Below are 20,271 nucleotides of genomic sequence, written 5' to 3' on the forward strand. Positions count from 1 at the left end.
GCTGGATTTTGTGTTTTAAAAGAGAAGGATCAAACTTCCCTGTGTTCCTTGGTCCCAATATGTCAAAGGCCTGCTCCACTTGAAAAGGAAATCCTCATACCATTTGACTTGAGTTTAATTAGAATGTTTGTAAGCCCTTCCATAAAATGTAGAAGCACCACACCCACAACATGATTTCCATATCAAGTCATCCTGAAAAGATCTGGAGATCTTAAATGCTTGCAGACATTTTGTGTCCCTTTGGCTATCTTACTAGGGATATTGCCCTAATATAGGTTATACCTCAAAGTGCATAAATTAAGCAAGGCAATGCCTCCGTGATGTTCTTTTTCATTTCAGTCAGAATGCATTGGTACTTCTGGAGTGGAAGCACTTCCCATGTCTTCCACCTGTCTTGTGTTGATGGAAAGACTAATATTTTGAGAACAACATTCGGGGGCTAGCAGTGTTAATTTGTCGCACCAAGAGCAACAAAGACTCTCTTTGTTGTTCTCATGCGTCACTTTCAACTTACAGCCACCCTATGGATGAGCGATCTCCAAAATGTCCGCTCCTCAACAGCCCTGCTCAGCACCTGCAGACTCAAGCCTGTGGTTCCTTTAGTGAGTCAGTCCATCTCACGTTTGGTCTTCTTTTTTTCCTGCTATCTTCAACCTTCCCCAGCATTATCTTTTCCTGAGAATGCTGACTAATAAAATTTCTATCCCAATAACAAACTGAACTTCCAAGGAATTCAAGGAGACCTAGATGGCTGTATTTTCTATTTCTCTGCACAACAACCCAGGGTTGAAAGTGTAGTTACCTAAAGTTACCCAGTGAGTTACATGGCCATAGGGTAACTTTGAATCCAGGTGTGCCAAGCCCCAATACACCATTATGTCACACGTTTTCTAAAGCTCAAGACTTGCAAATTTTACACATCGCAGGCTTCATAAACTGCAGCCTGTTCCATCAGATGGCGAAGGACTGCACTGCACTAACATGTAAACAAAATAAAATTAAACAAAGGTATCATCCTACTCCTCGTCGTCATTGTTGTTTAGTCGTTTAGTCGTGTCCGACTCTTCGTGACCCCATGGACCAGAGCACGCCAGGCCCTCCTGTCTTCCACTGCCTCCCGGAGTTGGGTTATATTCATTTTGGTCGCTTCACTGTCCAACCATCTCGTCCTCTGACATCCCCTTCTCCTCTTGCCTTCAATCTTTCCCAACATCAGGGTCTTTTCCAGGGAGTCTTCTCTTCTCATGAGATGGCCAAAGTATTGGAGCCTCAGCTTCAGGATCTGTCCTTCCAGTGAGCACTCGGGGTTGACTTCCTTCAGAATGGATAGGTTTGTTCTCCTTGCAGTCCAGGGGACTCTCTAGAGCCTCCTCCAGCACCACAATTCAAAAGCATCAATTCTTCGGCGGTCAGCTTTCTTAATGGTCCAGCTCTCACTTCCATACATCACGACAGGGAAAACCATAGCTTTGACTGTGCAGACTTTTGTTGGCAAGGAGATGTCTCTGTTGGCAAGGTGATCCTACTCCTGCATCTGGGCAAATAAAACGGGTTAATCTTTAAGTTGCCACATGACTCTTCGTTGATTTGTCTCGGCAGGGGTAAATAAAGCCAGTTTTATAATGGCATTCTCTGACCCGTACAACGCACGTCGACCGCCTTGAAGTAAACACCTGTCTCGCTTTTGGAAACCTCCTGAAAGCAGCCCCAACCAATGAGAGAAGGGCGAAGCCACAAGCACGGCCTCCCCTGGCCCGGTAGATGTCTAGGGGAGCGTCTGCGCATGCCTGTCGCTTCCGCTTCCGCAGCCTTAACATGGTTAAGGCGATGCCACTACTCCACCAGAGGGGGCAGCCGAGGGCTGTCCCCCTGACATTCTCGGGGGGGGGCGGGCTTTGCAGTCTCGCGAGAAGGCGCGTCCGCTCTTCCCTTTTCCGGTCTCGGGCTCCGGAGGCGGTCCTTCTCGTTGCCTTTGCAACCGGGGGAACTTCGGTGTTTTTTTTTTTGCCCGCGGATCCACCGGTGAGTCAGAACAGGGGCCCGGCGGAGGCGGGGGAGGCCGAAGCCGGGGAGGCCGGACGGGCGGGCGGTCCGTCCTCTCCGGCTTCGTGAGGGGGCTCGCTGGGTTGGAACGAGCCCGGCTCGCCTTGACGTGTCCCTTCGGGTCGCCGCCGGCTGTCAGGCTTGCTCGCCTGCGGGAGTCTGAGAGTCCGTTGCTGGTTATGTAATGGCATGTCTGAAGAGGCGACACGCGTCGACCTCACGGGGAGTCGCTTCCTCGTTAAGGCCCTGCGTGTGCCTCCCTCCTTCCCTCCCTCTCCCTGTATATTTTTACGCCCTTATATAAGAGTTGCAAATGGAAACCTTGGACATTGGCGTGGGAGTGTGGCTCTCTTTCGCTCTCCTGGAGGGCCTGCGCCCTAAACGGCTAAGGAAAGCTCGTTTTCGGGCGCTGCTTAATTGACAGGAAACACCGCTCCCCCCCCCCCCCCCAAATGTCCCCATCACCGTCCAGTCACCAGTACCCAAGTTTTAAATAAATTCCAAAACTTTTTTTCCTGAGGCTAGATTGCCACCAAATGGGAATGATAGTGGGGTGTTTTGTTCTGTTTTTTTGGTTATATGGGATTAAAAGGAAGGGCAGGTACATGTCTTTGGACTTGAATGCATAAATATGAACACAAAGTATGATCAAGCCGAAAGAAAGTATTTTTAAATTTTATTGATTGGGCTTGGGAGAAAGGTAAATGTCTATTTAATGCTATGCTTTAATTTAAATCAATGGCAAGTAGAAGTTTGGATGGATTATTGTCGCTTTGTTTTATTTGGGATAATTTTAAAGAAAAACTTTCAATTATGGAATTCAGTGGAAATATAGTGACTTCAGTTTCCCAGTGTTTTTTTAAATCTGAACTATATGTCATTTTAATATATTTAGCTCTTTGCACACTGATTAAGATCCAGTAAAGATGATTTATTGCACCTATGTGAATCCTTCTGTAGCTTTGTGGTGTGTGTTCAACTTGTGCCACCAAACTGACAACATCTGGAAGACCACACATTCCCTGTGCCTTTTCTACATGTGTGTACACAGACACATATATAACACCCTTTGGTGCAGGAGGTAGTCTAGGTGTCATGGTATAGTGGTTATATTAAGGTTGGAGAAGATCAGGTTCTTGATCCACAGCGTTTCCAGCTAACCCTGGGCCAGTTGCTATTGCTTTGCCTAAAAGGTCTTGCTGGTTGTAAGGGGAAAGTGGTGGGTGGGCACTATAGATGCTCATTTGAAAGGGGGAATAAAATGTAACTGAGATTACTTTTTCAGAAGCATGGTTTGTAGTTTTAGTGTCTCTTTGTACAGGTGCTTAGAGACAGCTACCTTGCCAATATGGTCAAGTTGCCTTAGAATGGATTAGGTGGAGTTTTCTGCCCAAAAGCAACTTAACTGGCAGGTACATTCACACATTTTAGTTCCTTCTGTGATCTGATTGTGGTACATATCTCTGTGGATTGAATTTTTTACCTAAGTGTTGAGGTTTCATTGACTGGTGTGATTGTATCTTTTTTGTTTGTTTGTTTTTTGTAAACTGCTCTTTCAACATTCTCCAAAATTGTCAGTGATTGTTTACAACTGGGATTGTGAGGTTGGAGAAAACGTCCTGTCCCTCCTTAGGAGATAGGCTGCTGGAACACAACAGCATGGAAGCAAAGGGCCTTTAATTTGAGAAAGCTGTTAGTAAAAGTACTAATGAAAGGTAGTGAAAAGATGGGGTACCATAAAATAATAGTTCGGTCTTTGCATAGGGAGAAAAAAATGTGTGTTTATCCTGACATTATATTGTCTTACTTAAGTTCCTCTGATACTAGAATCAAATTAGAGGAGCTTAAGTAAGACAATTGATGAAATCTTACTTCCATAGAATAAGGATGTAAAATAAAATCTGGACCACAGGAGATTACGGATTTCATGTAGTAAAATTGAGCTTTTTATATCCCCAAGATTGTCCAGAGAGGTCCAAATGCACCACAGACTTCGAGAATACTTCCTTTTGGCTTCATCCTTTTGTGATATCTGATGTCCTCTGAAGCCTGCAGTTGAAAGCAGTCTGCATCTCATTGTATGAAGCTATGCTTCAGAAAATGAAAAAAACTCTGGAATGATTATTAATACATGTTAAATGCACCTAAGGTCATTAGATAATGGTCATAATGTTCTGTCCAGGTATATCAGAGGAGATGTCATAAAATAAATGCCCCAGCAGACTTTGTTTCCATTATGAAAGGGAAATATCTCTATTATTTTTGTGTCTATTGTACTTCCTCTTTCTCAGATTCTACTTAGACACCAAAGGGAGAAACTAAGCACAGGGATAAATGTTTACTGCATATGGTGTTGTGTTTTGAAATATTGGCAAATGTGACTTTTGCTGAAGCCTTGGGGTTCTTAGATTTAATTCCTGGGACTCTGTATGGCATGTTTAATGTGCTTATTTTGATATTTCTGATTAAGAATAAACAAAACAAAGTTGTTGTTTTTTCCTTGATCTCTTAGCGGAAACACACAGATAATGGAAAATTGGTAGTGGTAAAGTAGGTGGCCTTACGTTGCTTGGCAGATCTAATCTTATGTTTCTGAGTGTACAAAGAATGTGGTAAAGATGACACTTAAGCACCACATGTTTTGAAGGTGTTGTGGGATTTGCAGTGTCTCTAAAAATATTTAAAGACTCATGCAGAGGATTAGACTTCTTTTAAAATAAGCCTTTACCAAAAACAAGATATGATATTCTTCTTTTAGAAAACACCTTTGCATAACATACTCAGTATAGGAGAGCTTATTACACCCCCTCATCCCCAACTTTGCTGTTCACCATATTAGTGAGGAACTGTTTATGCTTTAATTAATGCAGTGGCCCTCTCCCCTCCAGTGTGCTAATGAAAGGGCAATAATTGCTTGCTTCCTTAGACTGTTCTAGTGAGGTGTGCTGATTGTGACACTCTAGAGTCTAGACCAGGGTGGGCAACGTGTGGCTCTCCACCTGTTACTGAACTACTGCTCCCATGATTGCTCACCATTATCTTTGTTTCCTAGGATTCCTTAGAGTTGCAGTCTGATAATAGGTGGAGGGTTGTGAGTTGCCTACCCTCACTCTAGAAAGGGTTACCTGCCATAATGTATGACAAGTAGAAGGGAATGTTTCTAACATAGCATAAATGAAAGACAAAGCATTATTAAATTGTACATATTCTCACTGCTATGTGAATTGCTACTGTAGGACATTGATCAGAATGACATTCCTTGGAACTTTTGTCATAAAATACATGGAGTAGACCATGTTAAATGGTGTATAGAAGAGATAAATAGGCCTGGTTTTAGTATACTGGTATTCCTAAAATGTATATGATGGAATTCCACCTGCTCCCCGTATGTGCAAAAGCAGTTCATCAGTGTGTGAGTTGACTTGGATTGTAGATCTGACAAAAGCTTTGGAAATTTCTTTGAAGCCAATTGCTTATATATTTTCTGTCAGGCTGCTATAATTTTCTGAAAAGTATATACAGAAGAGTAATATGAGAAAAAGTACTTGGGTCTAGTCTAATGAAATACTGTAGATTAGACTTTATTCAGGAAACTGTGTCACTGCTGTTATGTGATATGGAACTACTTCAGCTACTTGGATAAAAGGAGAGTTAGGGATACAGCTGTATCCTGTGTTCACATCACACAGTTCCAAAACAGGAGAAAATACAGAATATTGCTTTTTCACCTTTTAAAGTACATTTCTTGAGAAATAGGAATATGATGTTGCAAGTGTTTCATTTCCTCTTGTGCAGCCATGAACTTCAGATATATAATGCCATCTGGAAAACAGTTGTCTGTAGAAAGAATGTTTAAAAATACTTACAGCTGACTTTGTATTCTAGAATCTCTGACTCACATTTAAAATGCATAGTTTAAAAGGAAAACAAACCAACAACATAAAAAGCATTTTCTGTATTACTGTATATTAATGCATGTTGCTACTGGTGTCTTAATCCATACGGCCTGCAAAGGTAATTAATTGCTTTTTGCAGTGCCTAGTCCTGGCCCGTCCCTTTATACTTTTGCTGGTGTTTAATGTAGCTTTTAGGGAATTATTTACATATTGGTTACTTTAATTAGCAAGATACACTCCTAGGTGCTTTGGAAAAAGTACTTGCTTTACTCCAAGACCAAGCTCTTAGGGCAATTCATGCACTTCCCCCTGTTTGCTTAAGGAGTAACAGACAATCATTTACTTAGGCGTAACCTTCCTGATTGATGTTGAATTTATTAGGACGAAGGACATTGGGAAGAAATGGAATAAGTCTTAGTTAGAATATATTCCATTGCACAGTAAGGGAGTGCCATGTGCTTTATGGTGAAATTTATTTATTTATTTGATTTATATCCCGCCCATCTGGTCTGGTCTGGTCGACCACTCTGGGACTAGTATCTTCCTGAGCATCTGTAGAGCAGGAAATCCTGCCAGCACTGTAACATGTGACTGCATTCCTTGCATAAGGCTTGCCATTGGCAAATAAGGATACCCATAAAGAGAACCCAAGTTCAAAGAGGCAGAACTTGTGCAGTGGCACCATTACATGCTACTACATTGGTGGCACTTTCCACTTATCAGAAGCTCAGTAGGATATGGGCCCATAAGTGGGAAGCATCTTGGAAGGGAGAAAACTGGGGACAGCTAACTGGGAATGAGATGTCCACTTTCTTATCTCATTAACTTTTCTGCCATTGAAAAATGCATGTCTGTAATTTCAACATTCACTTGTATGTGAGCCACTGGAGGTCTGGCACCACAGTTCTTCCATATTTCTTTACATATTCCAAACAAAGTATTTTTCAGTACTCAGTTCATACACTCAGGTGCCAGAATGTATTCAAGTGATACATATGCATATGTGAAGCAGCCTAGGGCCTCTTCTCTGAGCCATGCTGCTCCATTACGCCTGCAGTTCTATGTCAGCATCAGAGGAAACCCCACTGCACACTTAACATTGGATGAAGTATTTATATAGGTGTCTGAACATATTTTTAATCAACATATTTAAGAAGAAACAAATTTCATATTCAAAGTGATCACATCAAAAAAGATGTCCAGAATTTAGTTAGAAAGCCAAAAACAAACAAACAAACAAACAAAAACAGCCTATGGAATCAATCAAATGCAACCTTGTAATAGATCTTTCCCAGGGCTGCTTGACATATGCATACATATCACTTGCTTACACTTCTATTTAAAATTCGGAAGTACTGTAGTGCTAGGCCTCTAATGGCTCACATACAAATAGACATCAGAGTTGAAGAGGAAATGTATAGCTTGATATGAGGCGGCTGCAAAGATTTGGGGCGATATCTGAGAAGACCAATGACTTAGTGATCTTGCAGAGTGCGGGCGGCATACAAGCCAAATAAATAAATAAATAAATAATGATGGGGTACTCTGGCAGGACCCCAAGGTAGATCTTAAAGTAGAGATAGAATTAGATTATGCATGAGTGATTTAATTTAAAAAAACACCACACAACAGGTATCTCTATGGTAAACATTTTACATTGGAACATCTAATATCCAAAATGTCACAAAAACATATGTGCCTCTTGTTTTTCGAGTAGTATGAAATGAGCAGAAAATATTTGGGTAGTTTGAATTAAGCAAGGTGATTGTATGAGATCTGGTGGGATGTATTGCAACATCTTGTGGTCTTAAACTGGTAGATGGGTGTGAGCATGATTCTTTGGGCAAAACAAACTAAACTTGGAATGCACCAACTGAACACCTGCATTAAGTGGGAGGCTTGCCATCTTGTCAGCATTTTCTAGGCATTGCTGGTTAATATGGGCTTTGCCATGTGCTTTATAATAATCTACATAGTGCAAAAGGTAAATAGTTTCTAAGTTTGATTAAAAAGATATAGTGGATATAGCACAATGGTTTAGTTTTCTGGCTGCAGAGTCAGAGATTAAGAGTTCAATTCCCCACTGTGCCTCCTTGGCAGGGACTGATGATCCATTTGGTCCCTTCCATATCTGCAGTTCTAAGGTTATTATTATTGATTCCTAGTGTGGTGTAATAGATAGAGTAATGGACTAGGACTCTGCAAAACAGGGTTTCAATCTCTGCTCAGCCATGGAAACTCACTAGAGGAGTGGAACCCTCAAAACTACGTATTTCACATACCTTGAAAGCCCTATTAGGGTCGCTGTAAGTCAGTTCCGACTTGACGGTTGAGAACACAAACATAGCATAATAATTTTCAAGTTGAGAAGCTTGTTTAATTTTATCATTCAGGAATATAATTAATGGAAGATTATCTTGTTTAAATTGTTGCACCAGAAGGAAAAAAAAAGGTAAGAGCAAGAGATACACTGTGCTTAGCATGGATATGACCAGGACTGACTGGTTACATGCAAACTGTGTTTTGTGTGTACAAATTGTATTTATTGAGAGAAATAGGATGGAGAAGTGCTCTGGCCGGCATCCCTGTGGTGAGGGTTCGATATCTCTGCAGTTTTCAGCATCCGCGGCAGGAGGGGCCTTGGACCCAATCCCCTTGGACCCAATCACTGCACTGATCACTTTAAGAACAAGTCAGCCCATACTGTATACTGGCAGGAGAGCTTGATGAGGTTACCCATGTTCACATGTGTACTCAACAAGAAAGCTTACTGTGTAGTTGTGTGCCATTTATGCGCCTCACCAAATTTACCTCATAGGGTTGTTGTGAGGAGCAATCACTGGCAAGGTAGGCAGATATGTTGCCTTCATTCAGTTCTTTGAAGTACTGTAGAAGTTGGGCATCCATGGGCTTTATTGTAACAAAGTAATGCAGTGTCTTTAATGTTGGCAGATTTGTAGCATCACATTTCTTCCACATAAAGTCCACTTATGAGCATGACGAAATCTTATGCTATAATAAATGTGTGCCACTTGACTCTAGTTTTAGTGTTTGCAGACAAACTTTATTGCATGTTTTCTGAGAACATTGGACCTTCCTTGTACTAGTTTGGATGATAGGTTGCCTGGTTAGTCCTAGCTGCTCTGACAGCAGCTCTCCAGATTCCCAGGCAGAAATACTTCCCCTCCTCTCTATCTGAGATTCCTTCAACAGGAAATATCAAGGGCTGAACCCTTGCAAACATCTGGTCTGCCAAAGAACTGTAAGGAAGCGACTTTCAGGAACTGTCTGAAACCCAATAATGTCAGTTAGAGTACTCCCATTTGAATCAGTAGAACTTACATAGGTGTTGACACCCCCAATCTCTAGTGATTCAATGGGCCTACTCTAGTTGCAACCTACTGCTGGATTTCAGTCACTGATTTGCACGAACATCTCAAATTACATAGGCGGCCTGGTGTCTGTATTTTAGCATAAACGTTATTATCAGAAATGGCTATAAGAGGATCGCCTGTATTTGCATTTGTCTTTTATTTTGTATTGACCACATGGCTTAACTATCAGACAGAGAGAGAGAGAGAGGCATGCGCATAAGGGCAGTTGGTGATATCTCCGCTGAATCCCCCCCCCAGCTGATCAAGGTTAAGGGCCCATCTTGAACCAGCCTCCTCGCCTGCCTTGAGTTCCGCCTCCCCCCTCCCCGGGCTGAGCGATCGCAGAGCGCCGCCTCCCTCTCCCGGGCGTTGCTGGGCAGTTTTCCGCCTCCTCCTCCTCCTCCTCGTCCGGGCGACGTGCGAGACCGTGTCCCGGCTGTGGCGGCTCCCTCCTGGCCACGTGGGCTGCGGGGAGGCGGGGCCCGGGCCGAGTCCCAGCAGGCCAGCCCGTTTAAAGCAGCCTGGCCTTGGCTGATAAACCTGTCTCGGTCGGGGAGCGGAATTGGCGGTCGGTCCTCCTGCGAAGGCAGCCAGCCAGTCAGGTATGTAGGACAAGGGAGTAACGCCGGGAGGTGGAAAGAGGCTCTTCCCCCCCCCCCCCGGTTACTTTCGCCCGACGTTCCAGTCCCACGTAGGGTTGGAACACTCCGTCGAACTCGGTGCCATTGACTCCTTCAAGTGCTTCGATCTGAAAACTGAAACCCTGTGCATAGGATTGCAGGTTATCCTGGTCTCGATTGGGTTTGCCTGGAATAAAGCGGATTATCCCCAGCTGCTGCTTAGTTCCATTCTGCTGTGGTAGAAACACTTTGCTGTTTTTCCGCTCGAAGCCTCTTTTGAAATTTTGAAACTCCACCAGAGAGTAAGAGGTGTGCATGGCCCGAAAATCTGGTTTCTTTACAGGCATTGGATGTACAATTCAGCATGTTGGAAACCAAGGTGCAAATTTCTGGGAAAAGAATAGGGTAGGGTCTGGGTCGTTTAAAGGACAAAAGCAAGGCTGAAGTGGTTGTCACAGAGATGGAACAATACATTACTGTATGAGGGAGGCATGCAACATATCTTGCTGTGTGTGTAAAAAAATAAGAACTGAACAATATCAAGTTTGTTATTCAAGTCCAGCTCCGGGCAATATCGTTTTTTTATTAAAGCTATAGGAAACCTGGCTTTGGATTCTAGCCATTGAACTTCTGGATCCTGGCTTCTGCCAGTGAGTTGGCCCCTTCCTTTTGTTTTGTTTTTTTCTCTTTTACTTTTGACTTTTTATTTCCTATAACTAAACCTAGTAGTAAATTATGGACAGCAGCATTTCCAGATACTATAGATACATATTACAGTGTATTAGAACACCTATCTAGGGTACATATGAGTAGAGCCTTTCTTTGCAACATGCTAGTCTAAAATACAGAAGAAGTTGCTTTAGTATAAAGAAAATCCTCAATGCTTTATATACAGTATTTTCCAGGGCTACCATCTGAGAAGGTACAGTCATTACAAACATACATTAATCTGCTGATCATGTAGTTTGGAAGGTTCAAGATATATGAAAGAATTAATGTAGGAAATTGTAGGTTTTATTTTTTCATTTGTAGGGGAACATCAATTTGATCCATGTAAGGATGTGTATTTAGAGCATAACTGTGGGCCTCAAACACATGCTTGCAAAGATTACTTAAATGTTGTAGGCAAGACAGGAGTGCACAGAGATGATAAAGGTCAGAATGCTTGTAACTTTAGCAGGAATCTAATGTGATTTCTGGCATGTGGCTGTTTATTAGTAAGCATTGTACATTACTTGGGGCAAAGTTGACTAGTCTCTGCTTAGCTTATCTGTGCTGCTGCTTTGCTGTTCTTACCAAGTGAACACAGAATTTGTAGGATCCTTGTAACCTTTGGCACTAGCTATACGGTGTCAAAGTGTTTCTCCAAACCTACTGCAATCCAGGTCTTCTGAGCCTTTGTGCTTGGCCTCAAAATCTGTCTTCCGTGCTAAGAGCACCTCTATTGGGGTGTCCAGAGGTAATGCTGGAAGTGATGATGGCTGGTCCAGTAGATAGAGGTTGGTCCATAATAAAAAAGAAAAAGAGGTGTTGCTGGCACATTGAAGGCAGGCTTGGGTTAGCAGTGTAGTGGAGCCTGAAAATAGTTGGTGTATAATAGTAGAAAGACCACTATTTATTGCCAGTTCTCTTTATGTTTTTCAGGGTATATGACAGACTTTGTTTTCTTTGTCCTTTCAGAATTGTGAAGGATGAGCCTGGTTCAGGAGAGAAGTGGGAGCTCTGGCAGCAAAGAGCCACTTGACAAATGTCTTCAAGCCAAGAAGGACCTGGAGACAGCAATCAGTGGAATAGTCAAGGCTGAACAACAAGTGAAAGACAATTGGAGAGAGGTATGAGGCAGTAGGTTGAAAAACATAGCAGTGCTTAAAATGTTATAGAAGCTGTTTTGATGCTTTCCCATTTGTAGTGGACCTTATCACAGGGCTAATTGTGTCTTGCAGGTCCTGAATATTTTATCCTTTTAAATCATTTCATGTAGAATAAAGTGGATATCAAGAAAGTCTGCTAATTTTCCTAAAATACATTGTGTGGCAGAATGCTTTTACATTAGTCTAGGAAGATTTTTTTTAAGCTTGAGGAGTCAGTGTTGTCAAAACCTGTGGTTATAAAAATAAAATATGTCAGTTAAAATTGCAAGATAAATGCTACCATTGTGTAGTATCACATGTGGAAGTCTGAGGATTGGTGAGGACTGTTTTCAGTTCATTTGTATTACAACTTTGTTTACTGCATCTTAGTTGCCATATGCAGCTGTCTTTTTGGTTTAATTACTGGGGAATAGATGATACCTATATAGTGTGGATCTAGTGCTCTGCGGTGTGTTGGATTATATGGTAATTTTTAATGTAGATATCTGAGGAAGTGGATTATAATCTGTGAAAGATGACACCGAGATGAACCTTTTAATTCTAAAAATGCCACAATATTCTTGCTACATGTGAATTCAGTTGAGCTTCATCCCATTCTCAATTTCTAAGCACATGATGCCTAATCACACATTGGAATTAAAAGGATATTTCAGACCCTTGAACGCATATTTTTCTGAACTCAACCCCTTCCCACATCCCATTGATATAAGGCAATAAATGCATATTTGGTCCCAAATTCCAGCCTGGATCACTGAGGCTCCTGCCAGTGAAGATTCACTGCATCCATGTCTTGGGTGATGGCGTTTGTTTCAGGATACTGTTTCATCCTGGATCTTTACCCTGTTGTGGTGGAGGCTCACCCTTGCATTATTTGCTGAAAGGTGGTAATATTTCTAAAGAAGAGGCTTCAGTGAATTGCTATAAGACATATATCAGTTAAGCTCCCAGCCTGGCTGACAGCCAGTGATTGGATGTGGCATCTGTCTTGCAGGTAAAAGCTCAGATTCACAGCTGCATCAGCCGCCACCTAGAATGCTTGCGCAGTCGTGAAGTCTGGCTGCTTGAACAGGTGGATCTCATTCAGCAGTTGAAGGAGGAGGCCTTACAGCAACAAGCACAGCAACTCTGTTGGGTAAGCTTATACAAGTCCCACTTACAGGTTCCGAACCAGAGTAGCATAGCTTTGAGCTTGTGTTGCTTGTCCTTGACATAAGAACATCATTCCATTTATCTAAGCCTTACTGATGCTAGCTCATGCTGTTCTCCATAAAATAACATAATTGTCACTCCCTCCCCCCATCCTACAGTTGCTGGGACAATTCAATTGCCTTATCCATCAACTGGAGCAGCCTCACAGTGATGACCTTGCGAATCAGATTTCCCTCTGCTTGGATAGGTAAGCAATTTTAGAGAGTTTTGCACAATTATTCAGCTTAATGTTGGATTTAGAATTACTTCAGTGGCAAACACTGTCCATTTCATTGTGCATTATGAAGTATCACATGGCACACTATATGTCTTTCTAAAAGGGAATTGGATCTAATGGCTTTCACTTTTTGAATTAAACTTTAGCTCAGAATACTGTGATACTTGGTGCCACCCCCCATCTCTTTGTCAAAACCAGAAGTGGACTTTTGATCACTACCTTTCTCATCTTCCATGTGTTTTTCACACCTTTTGTGGCCTTTCTTGCCCTGAATGATATGGAATGCATGTATGTTGAAATCTGCTTCTAGACCCACAAAAATTGCTTGCCCTGATGTAAAAATTATAAGCCTCTTCGACAGTGCTTTACCACCAAGATATACCTGTTTGTGGATTAAAATATGGAGATTACAGTATTTGTGTTTTTTTAAAAACTGAGAGATGCCCAGTAGCCCTTGGTACAGATCAGTACAGTGAGTCATAAAGTTCTGGACGTTGGCTCTTTGCAGCTTGGTCACTTCATTATGAACAAGAGCTCTATGAGGTGTATCATTTGAATTGGCATTCCCTCCTTTTTTGCCCGTGCAGACTCGGCAATTTAACTCTCCAGCCAGAAGAAACATCCATCTTGAACTTTGAGGCTGATGTCCCATACCTTCGCCAGGCTATTACAACATTTGGCTCAATCAAGACAATGGTGAGTTGGAGTTTTTTTGTGTGGGTGACATTGGAAAGCCTGTAATTAGTAGGGATTTTTTGACTGGTAGCTAGCACTTCACCTTGACTGCTGTTTCCCCCTTTGTTTCAAGACCACCTTGCAGTGTGATGTGACCAAATTTTAAGGGGTGGGGGGGACAATGGAAATTGGTCTTTAGTTCATAGAACTAATTGCAGGCTTCTGATGCTTAGTCAATGACCTTTTCTGTGTATTATTTTAAAAACCACCACCCAACCTATTATTGTTTGATATAACACTTGATAGTACTTGTTTGAATTAACTTAAAATTTGAAAGCACAGCAGTTAGCTTACACTGTTATTTTAAACCTTCATTGAGCAATATTTAATAGACTATAAAATTCTGTGGGTTTTTTTCAGCAGCAAACCGCTGACAAAGAAGACTGTGGCCCTTGGATTTACGTACAGAACTGTCCTGTGACAGCCAAACAGGAGCAGGTAGTTTAAGATTTATCTACTGCAAATCTGATTGGGTAATGACAACCAGATATTTGTTTCTTGAGGTCTTTTAATTTCAGAGTAATATTTGTGAGGGGGAAAAAAATCAGGATCTGACACACTGTAAAAGGGTAAGAAAGGATAATAAATAGAGGTGAAGGGGGATTGTGGGTGAGTGTAAGACAGAGGGAGTGGTGGGCCTCTATAAGACACAGGGAGGAGTACCAGCAGGTTTCAGGCATGTGTACTTGTCACTGTGTGGCTTTCTGTCACATTTGGCTCTTGTGGGCAAAAAAGTTTGCCTACCCCTGTTCTAGATTCACCATGCTGGGCACTGCTGAAAATTCAGTAAAGACAGAATAGTACTTCACATTCCAAATATATTTCTTTGTACAAATGATAGAATTCTATTTATAAATAAGCTGTTATATCCTTCAGAAAAATATGAATTCCCCACATCATGGACTAATGACCAGATAGGCGGGATATAAAATAAATAAATAAATAAATAAATGGGATGTAAATGTGCTGACAAATTTTTATTTTGCAGAAACCTGTACTTGGTACCCTGGGCTGCCCACTCTCTGACTGGCTTCTTGGAAGCAAACCTGATAGTGCCTGTTATACTCCTTATGTTCCCAGCAACAACTGCAAGGACTGGCTTTTAAACCCACATGCACAGGAGACCAACCAGGTACTGTATACTTGGGAAGTTGTTTTAGAATTTTCAGTACTGATGGGGTGGAAGTATTTCACTGTTTATTATGAAGGAGCATAATCTTGTAACTTTTGGGAAGTTTTCTTAATGATGTTAAATTATTCGTGGTGCTTTCCTTGTTAGGATGTAAAATCTTCCGACGTGTGTTACTTGGAACAAGCTTGGGGAAATCTGAAAAATTTGGAGAACTGGCTCCTGCAGAACCAACAACCAGATGTTCCTGAAAAAGTTGATTTCTACCGACGTAAGAGTTCCACCTCCACCATTGACTCCACCTTTTCCATTGAGAAAATAGATGAACTGGAGGTCACAGGACAAGAAGAGATTAATATTTCTGACTGGCTACTTACTCCACCTATATCAGACAAGAATAATTTGGAAGAAAAGTGGAAACATGTATTTAAGCCATTCAGGGAAGAATACAGTATCAGTGATTGGCTTCCCAAATCTGATGCCTGCAATAATTGTTGTGGCAGTCAGGCGAAGGGTATAGAGATAGAAAATCTTGGAAACCTTAAGTGCCTCAGTGAGCACCTTGAAGGAAAGAAGTTGCCCACCACTGATTCCTGGTTACAGCCACCCCCTTTGAAAGTAGAAGATGTTTGTAGAGCAAATGAACCATGTTCCAGTTTTTCAGAGTGTATGTGTGATGAAAACTGTGAGAAGGAAGCTCTATGCAAGTGGCTCCTTAGGAAAGAAGGCAAGGATAAAAATGGCATGCCAGTAGGGCAGACCCCTAGCTCAACCACTCCGCTTGAGATACCCAAACCTGCTTTGAATATCTGGCTTCATCCTTCCCAACAGTCAGTGGAAGAACAGGCGTTACTTACAACAGAACAACAAAGCCCTGATGTAGTAGAACCACTGAAGGCATTGCTTGATACTCCTTTATCAGCCTGGCTAGTCAAATCAGAAGTCAAAGCATCAAACACAGAAGAGAAGGCAAGCACAGAGAAGGCAGAGATGAGTTGTAAGAGTTCACTTCTGGATTTTTTGGAACCATTTCACCTCCCCCTTAATGTCAACAGTTGGGTGTTGTCTTCAAAGAACATAGAAGCATCCAGCCAGCTTCCAATAGAAGATAAATGGCTTCTACGCAAACAGGCACATGTATGTATCACAACTAATAGACAAAAAACATTGAAGATGATAGCACTGCATGTTTGTCTAATATTTAGATGTTTGTCTAATATTTAGTATTTCTTCAAAAATGTTTGTGATTTCTAGTGTATCTGTTAACTGTTCAGAGATACAGGCTACAAAATAGCAATTCTTCTAGATTGACTTGAATAGTAAGAAAATCTGTTTCTTTTAGGATTGCGGTCTTCCTACAGTTTGTGATCTCTTTGCTTGTATGAAACTGAATGGAGATAGAGAAAAGTGGCTCTATCGGACTCCTTTACAGGTAATCATAAATGGTCTCCTATTTTCTATTCTAGATTTGAGATGGAAATTTAATGTGTTTGCTCAGCTGCAAACACGGAAACCTACCTTGTTTTAAAAGTGCAACCTATATGCCACTGCCATGTTTTGTCAGTAAGTACTGCAGAGCACTGGGTTGCATGATGTTTACTCTTTGTTTGCCGAGTGCATAATTAAGGATGACAGCTGTTCTGTGAACTGGCTCTAGGCCAAAATAATAGGACATTTCAGGAATAAAATGGGTATTTCTCATAAGCACTGGGAGGGATTTGTTGGTTTCAGCTGTCCTTACAGTGGTGCCCCACTTGACAATTCCCCATTAGATGACGAAATCGCTTGATATAGCGATCGCAAAACAATGTTTGTATGGTATTTTTTCGCTTCACAACAATCGGTTCCCTGCTTCAGGAACCGATTTTTCACTTAAAGACGATTTAAAACAGCTGATCGGCGGCTCTCAAAATGGCTCCCTGCTGTTTTGCTGACCTCATTTCGCAAGATAGGGAGCAGAAAATGGCCGCCCTATGGAGGATCTTCGCTGCACGATCAGGTATTTCGCTCATTGGAACGCATTGATTGGTTTTCAATGCATTTCAATGGGGTTTTTTTTCGCTTGATGATGATTTTGCTTAACAGTGATTTTGCTGCAACACATTATCATCGTCAAGCGGGGCACTACTGTATATAGGAATAGGCATGACACTTGGGCATTTTTAGGAGTTCCCCAGTCCTGGGATTTGCCCAGCCGCACTGTCCCAAGGATCTCTGCGACTTGCAAAAGTGCATGTGTGATAGCCTCCGGTGGAACTATCTCTATACAGTCCACTGGGGCTCCCCCTCTTATGCACCTTTGTGAGTTGTAGAGATTCTTAGCACTCTCGCAGTTCAGCATACAGTTTTCTTGCTGTTTGACAGAGCAGAGCGTGGGAGGTAGGAGGAGCTGGTCTAACCATTCTGGTTTGAAGGCTTTCACTTCCATAATTCTGCCTGGGGGTAGAGTGGTGGTTCTGGGAAAATTCTGGAAGTCCTAAAAATGCAAAAGTCCCATATAGACTTTGCTACATTCTTCAGACTCAAAAAGGAGTTTGTCAAAAGTGAAGCCATAATGTTGTCTTGGAGACTGCCTTTGAACATTTTGGCTAAGCAGGGTTTTTGTTTCTCTAGTGAAGATTAAGAGCAGTGAGTTTCCTAAAGACCTAGGATCTTATGCCAATGCCTTTGATCATTCAGAACACCACACACATGGCTGCACAATCTGAGCAGTACTTAAAATATTCCCAGTAGCTGAATCAAATGTTTTTCCAGAATTTACCATCTCCTGCTTTGTCTTCTGTTCACTGTGTTAATTCTTTCTTTTTCCAGATGTGAAAAACCCGAACCATTTCAAACACGCCATCTTTCTGCTGATCACCGCACATTTGTACTGAGTGCTGCTTTTAAACTTTGTGTCCGACATCTGCCTCTTCTAAACTTTAAAAGCTACATCTAGCTGAATTGTTGCCGCAAAGTTGATTTATACAACATGTAAGCAACAGTGTCTTTGTATGTATCCTACGGGCTAAGATGCCAAGATCTTTTTTAGACATGTCATCTCGAGACTTTGCAGTTGTTGAAGTCAGCTTTGAAATATTTTCCTGATTTGGGGACTATACCCATTGTACATTGGCTCTTGCTTCCTGATCACTGAGAATATGGGAGTGTGTGATAACAGGATTCAGAAATCATTTCAAATACTGGGGAGGGAAAACCGGTTTAGCAGAAATTTTTAGTGAAGAGCAGCTCTTGATCTCTCTTTCCATCAGTTCTTGTTGTAAATATATTTAATTGTTACTTAAGGCCATGTCTGATGACATGGCTCTTACACAACAATTAGGTGCTCCAGACCTGTATGAACTATGTGGCTGAAATGTTCTATATATTTTTTTAAATTGATTTTAAGAAACACATCTTAAAAAAGACTTTATGCAAAGCAGATGAATAAGGGCTCCCAGTTACTTTGATGTCATCTTAATTAAGGTAACAAGTATGAGGAGTAGATGAAAGTTGCATTGTTTAAAGCACATTGCTGAATTCAGAGCATTTTTGTATTGAATAGCAAGGTTATCTAACCCCAGTTTATGTTAACTTTATAAAAAATGATAGCATCTTGACATGTTTTAAGATGAAAGCAACTTTATGCATTCAGAGCAAAGAAAATGTTGATTTAAAAATGAACTTTATAAGACATGTTTTGAGGCAGAGCATACAGAAGTAGTTCTGATAGACTCTGGTGTTCAGTTAATCCTGCTTCAGTCTAAAAGCTATCCAGGCTTAGGCTATCAACAGCACAGAGTGTTACTGGTTGAAATCAGTAATAAATTACAAATAGAGTAAGCCTGTTCAATCAGTAGAACTTACAAAGGAGTGGACGCATCAAATCCCCACTAATTCAGTGGGCCTACTCTAGTTGAGACTTACTGCTGGGTGTTAGCCACTCTCGCTGCCCATCTCTCCTTAGCCAGTTATATTTTGAGCCATTTACTAAAATGTATTCTAAATGTTTGTACTGCTCAGGTTAGTAGGATGGAATCACTAATGAAAATGGAAGAACCCTGGTATGTGGAAAATAAGTCCTTTCTGTCTTTCCCATTAACTCAGTATTTGTTGATACAAATAAAGTCCTTCCATTAAACCACTGCTGTGAATAAAAGTGCCTCGTCTTGCAAGATTTGTATTATTCATATGGTTAATATTCCATGCTATAATTACCACAACAACTTGATAGTAATATCTTGCTTCCTTTTACAGTTTGTGTGCTCATCCTGGATATATGTGAGACTATATTCAGCGGTGCACCTAGCTCTAGAGCCAAAGCTATTTTCTCCTTTAGATTGAATTTCTTTGGGGGAAAAAATCTAATTTTCTGAGCCCTTGGTACTAATTTCTGCAGTAAAGCTGATTCATGGTACTACATATAAATTAGGAATTTTCACTGTTTACTGAGGCACCTGTTAATGGACTGGTATTTTCTAAACCTGCTAGGAACATAATAGGATAGCTCTTACATTCTATTATGAACAGAATACTTGAGTAGGCAAAAGGTATAGTGGCTAGGGGCTAAATCAGCAGTATCCTCACTAACATCTAATGAGTTCTCATTGCTCACAGTTCAGAGATGAACATGGTGAATTTAAGGGACTTGCTGCTTACACTTGGCTTATGTCTAAAGTTGAAAGCCCTCATAGACATATAACGCATCTACTCACATGACCTGTCAAAAACTACTGAAACACAGACCTTTTAGAAAATGCATATATCAAGTGAATTGTAAGAAAAGCTGCTGCAGCTTGCAGGTACTAAATTGAAACAAAGACCACTTGCCCTGCTATAGTGGATCTCACTTCATGGAATCTATCTTAAAAAACACAACACCTTAGAATAATACAAACCACTCAAAAGAATTTAAGCACCGCAACTTGTGTGCTACAGAACAGTCTCAAGTCCTTTTAGTAATGGATCTACACCAGGTTTCCTTCAGTTTAACAGCAAATTGCTGCTATCAAACAACTGCAAGTCTGAAATCTTTGCTATTTCAACAGAGGGCTGTGGCTTCTGCCTTTTTCTTACCTTCTGGCTTCCTTTTGCATTTGACACTTCTCATCCTCAAGACAATGGCAAACATAAAAAGTCAGAAGACTGAATGTTATTTAGTATTAAGAACTGAGGTCACACAATTTACTGTTCTGTAT

General features: G+C 41.2%; 1 protein-coding gene across 5 annotated transcripts; it reads left to right on the top strand.

The window, feature by feature from the left end:
• Positions 1–1,880: 1,880 nt before the first annotated feature.
• Positions 1,881–19,232, top strand: NCOA4 (nuclear receptor coactivator 4). Of its 5 annotated transcripts, none has more exons than XM_020796852.3 (10): positions 1,881–2,022; positions 11,614–11,765; positions 12,796–12,936; positions 13,112–13,200; positions 13,818–13,926; positions 14,326–14,403; positions 14,954–15,097; positions 15,245–16,231; positions 16,437–16,526; positions 17,906–19,232. In XM_020796852.3, the coding sequence occupies exons 2-10, from the start codon at positions 11,625–11,627 to the stop codon at positions 17,909–17,911; spliced, it is 1,785 nt and encodes a 594-aa protein (XP_020652511.2). In that variant the 5' UTR covers positions 1,881–2,022; positions 11,614–11,624; the 3' UTR covers positions 17,912–19,232. The 5 variants fall into 5 exon arrangements, with proteins under 5 accessions (XP_020652511.2, XP_078247141.1, XP_078247140.1 ...); XM_078391015.1 differs by having other exon boundaries at positions 14,329–14,403; XM_078391014.1 differs by lacking the exon at positions 1,881–2,022 and adding an exon at positions 9,758–9,907 and having other exon boundaries at positions 11,610–11,765.
• Positions 19,233–20,271: the final 1,039 nt, after the last annotated feature.

The sequence above is a fragment of the Pogona vitticeps genome, chromosome 3 (assembly GCF_051106095.1).
Source record: "Pogona vitticeps strain Pit_001003342236 chromosome 3, PviZW2.1, whole genome shotgun sequence".
In the NCBI taxonomy this organism is placed as follows: domain Eukaryota; kingdom Metazoa; phylum Chordata; class Lepidosauria; order Squamata; family Agamidae; genus Pogona; species Pogona vitticeps.

Bases quoted from the DNA above. Each gene is read 5' to 3' on its own strand.
- NCOA4 (XM_020796852.3), top strand. From the start codon at position 11,625: ATGAGCCTGGTTCAGGAGAGAAGTGGGAGCTCTGGCAGCAAAGAGCCA. The intron at 13,201-13,817 runs GTAAGCAATTTT...TTGCCCGTGCAG, and splicing joins ATTTCCCTCTGCTTGGATAG to ACTCGGCAATTTAACTCTCC. The intron at 15,098-15,244 runs GTACTGTATACT...TTTCCTTGTTAG, and splicing joins ATGCACAGGAGACCAACCAG to GATGTAAAATCTTCCGACGT.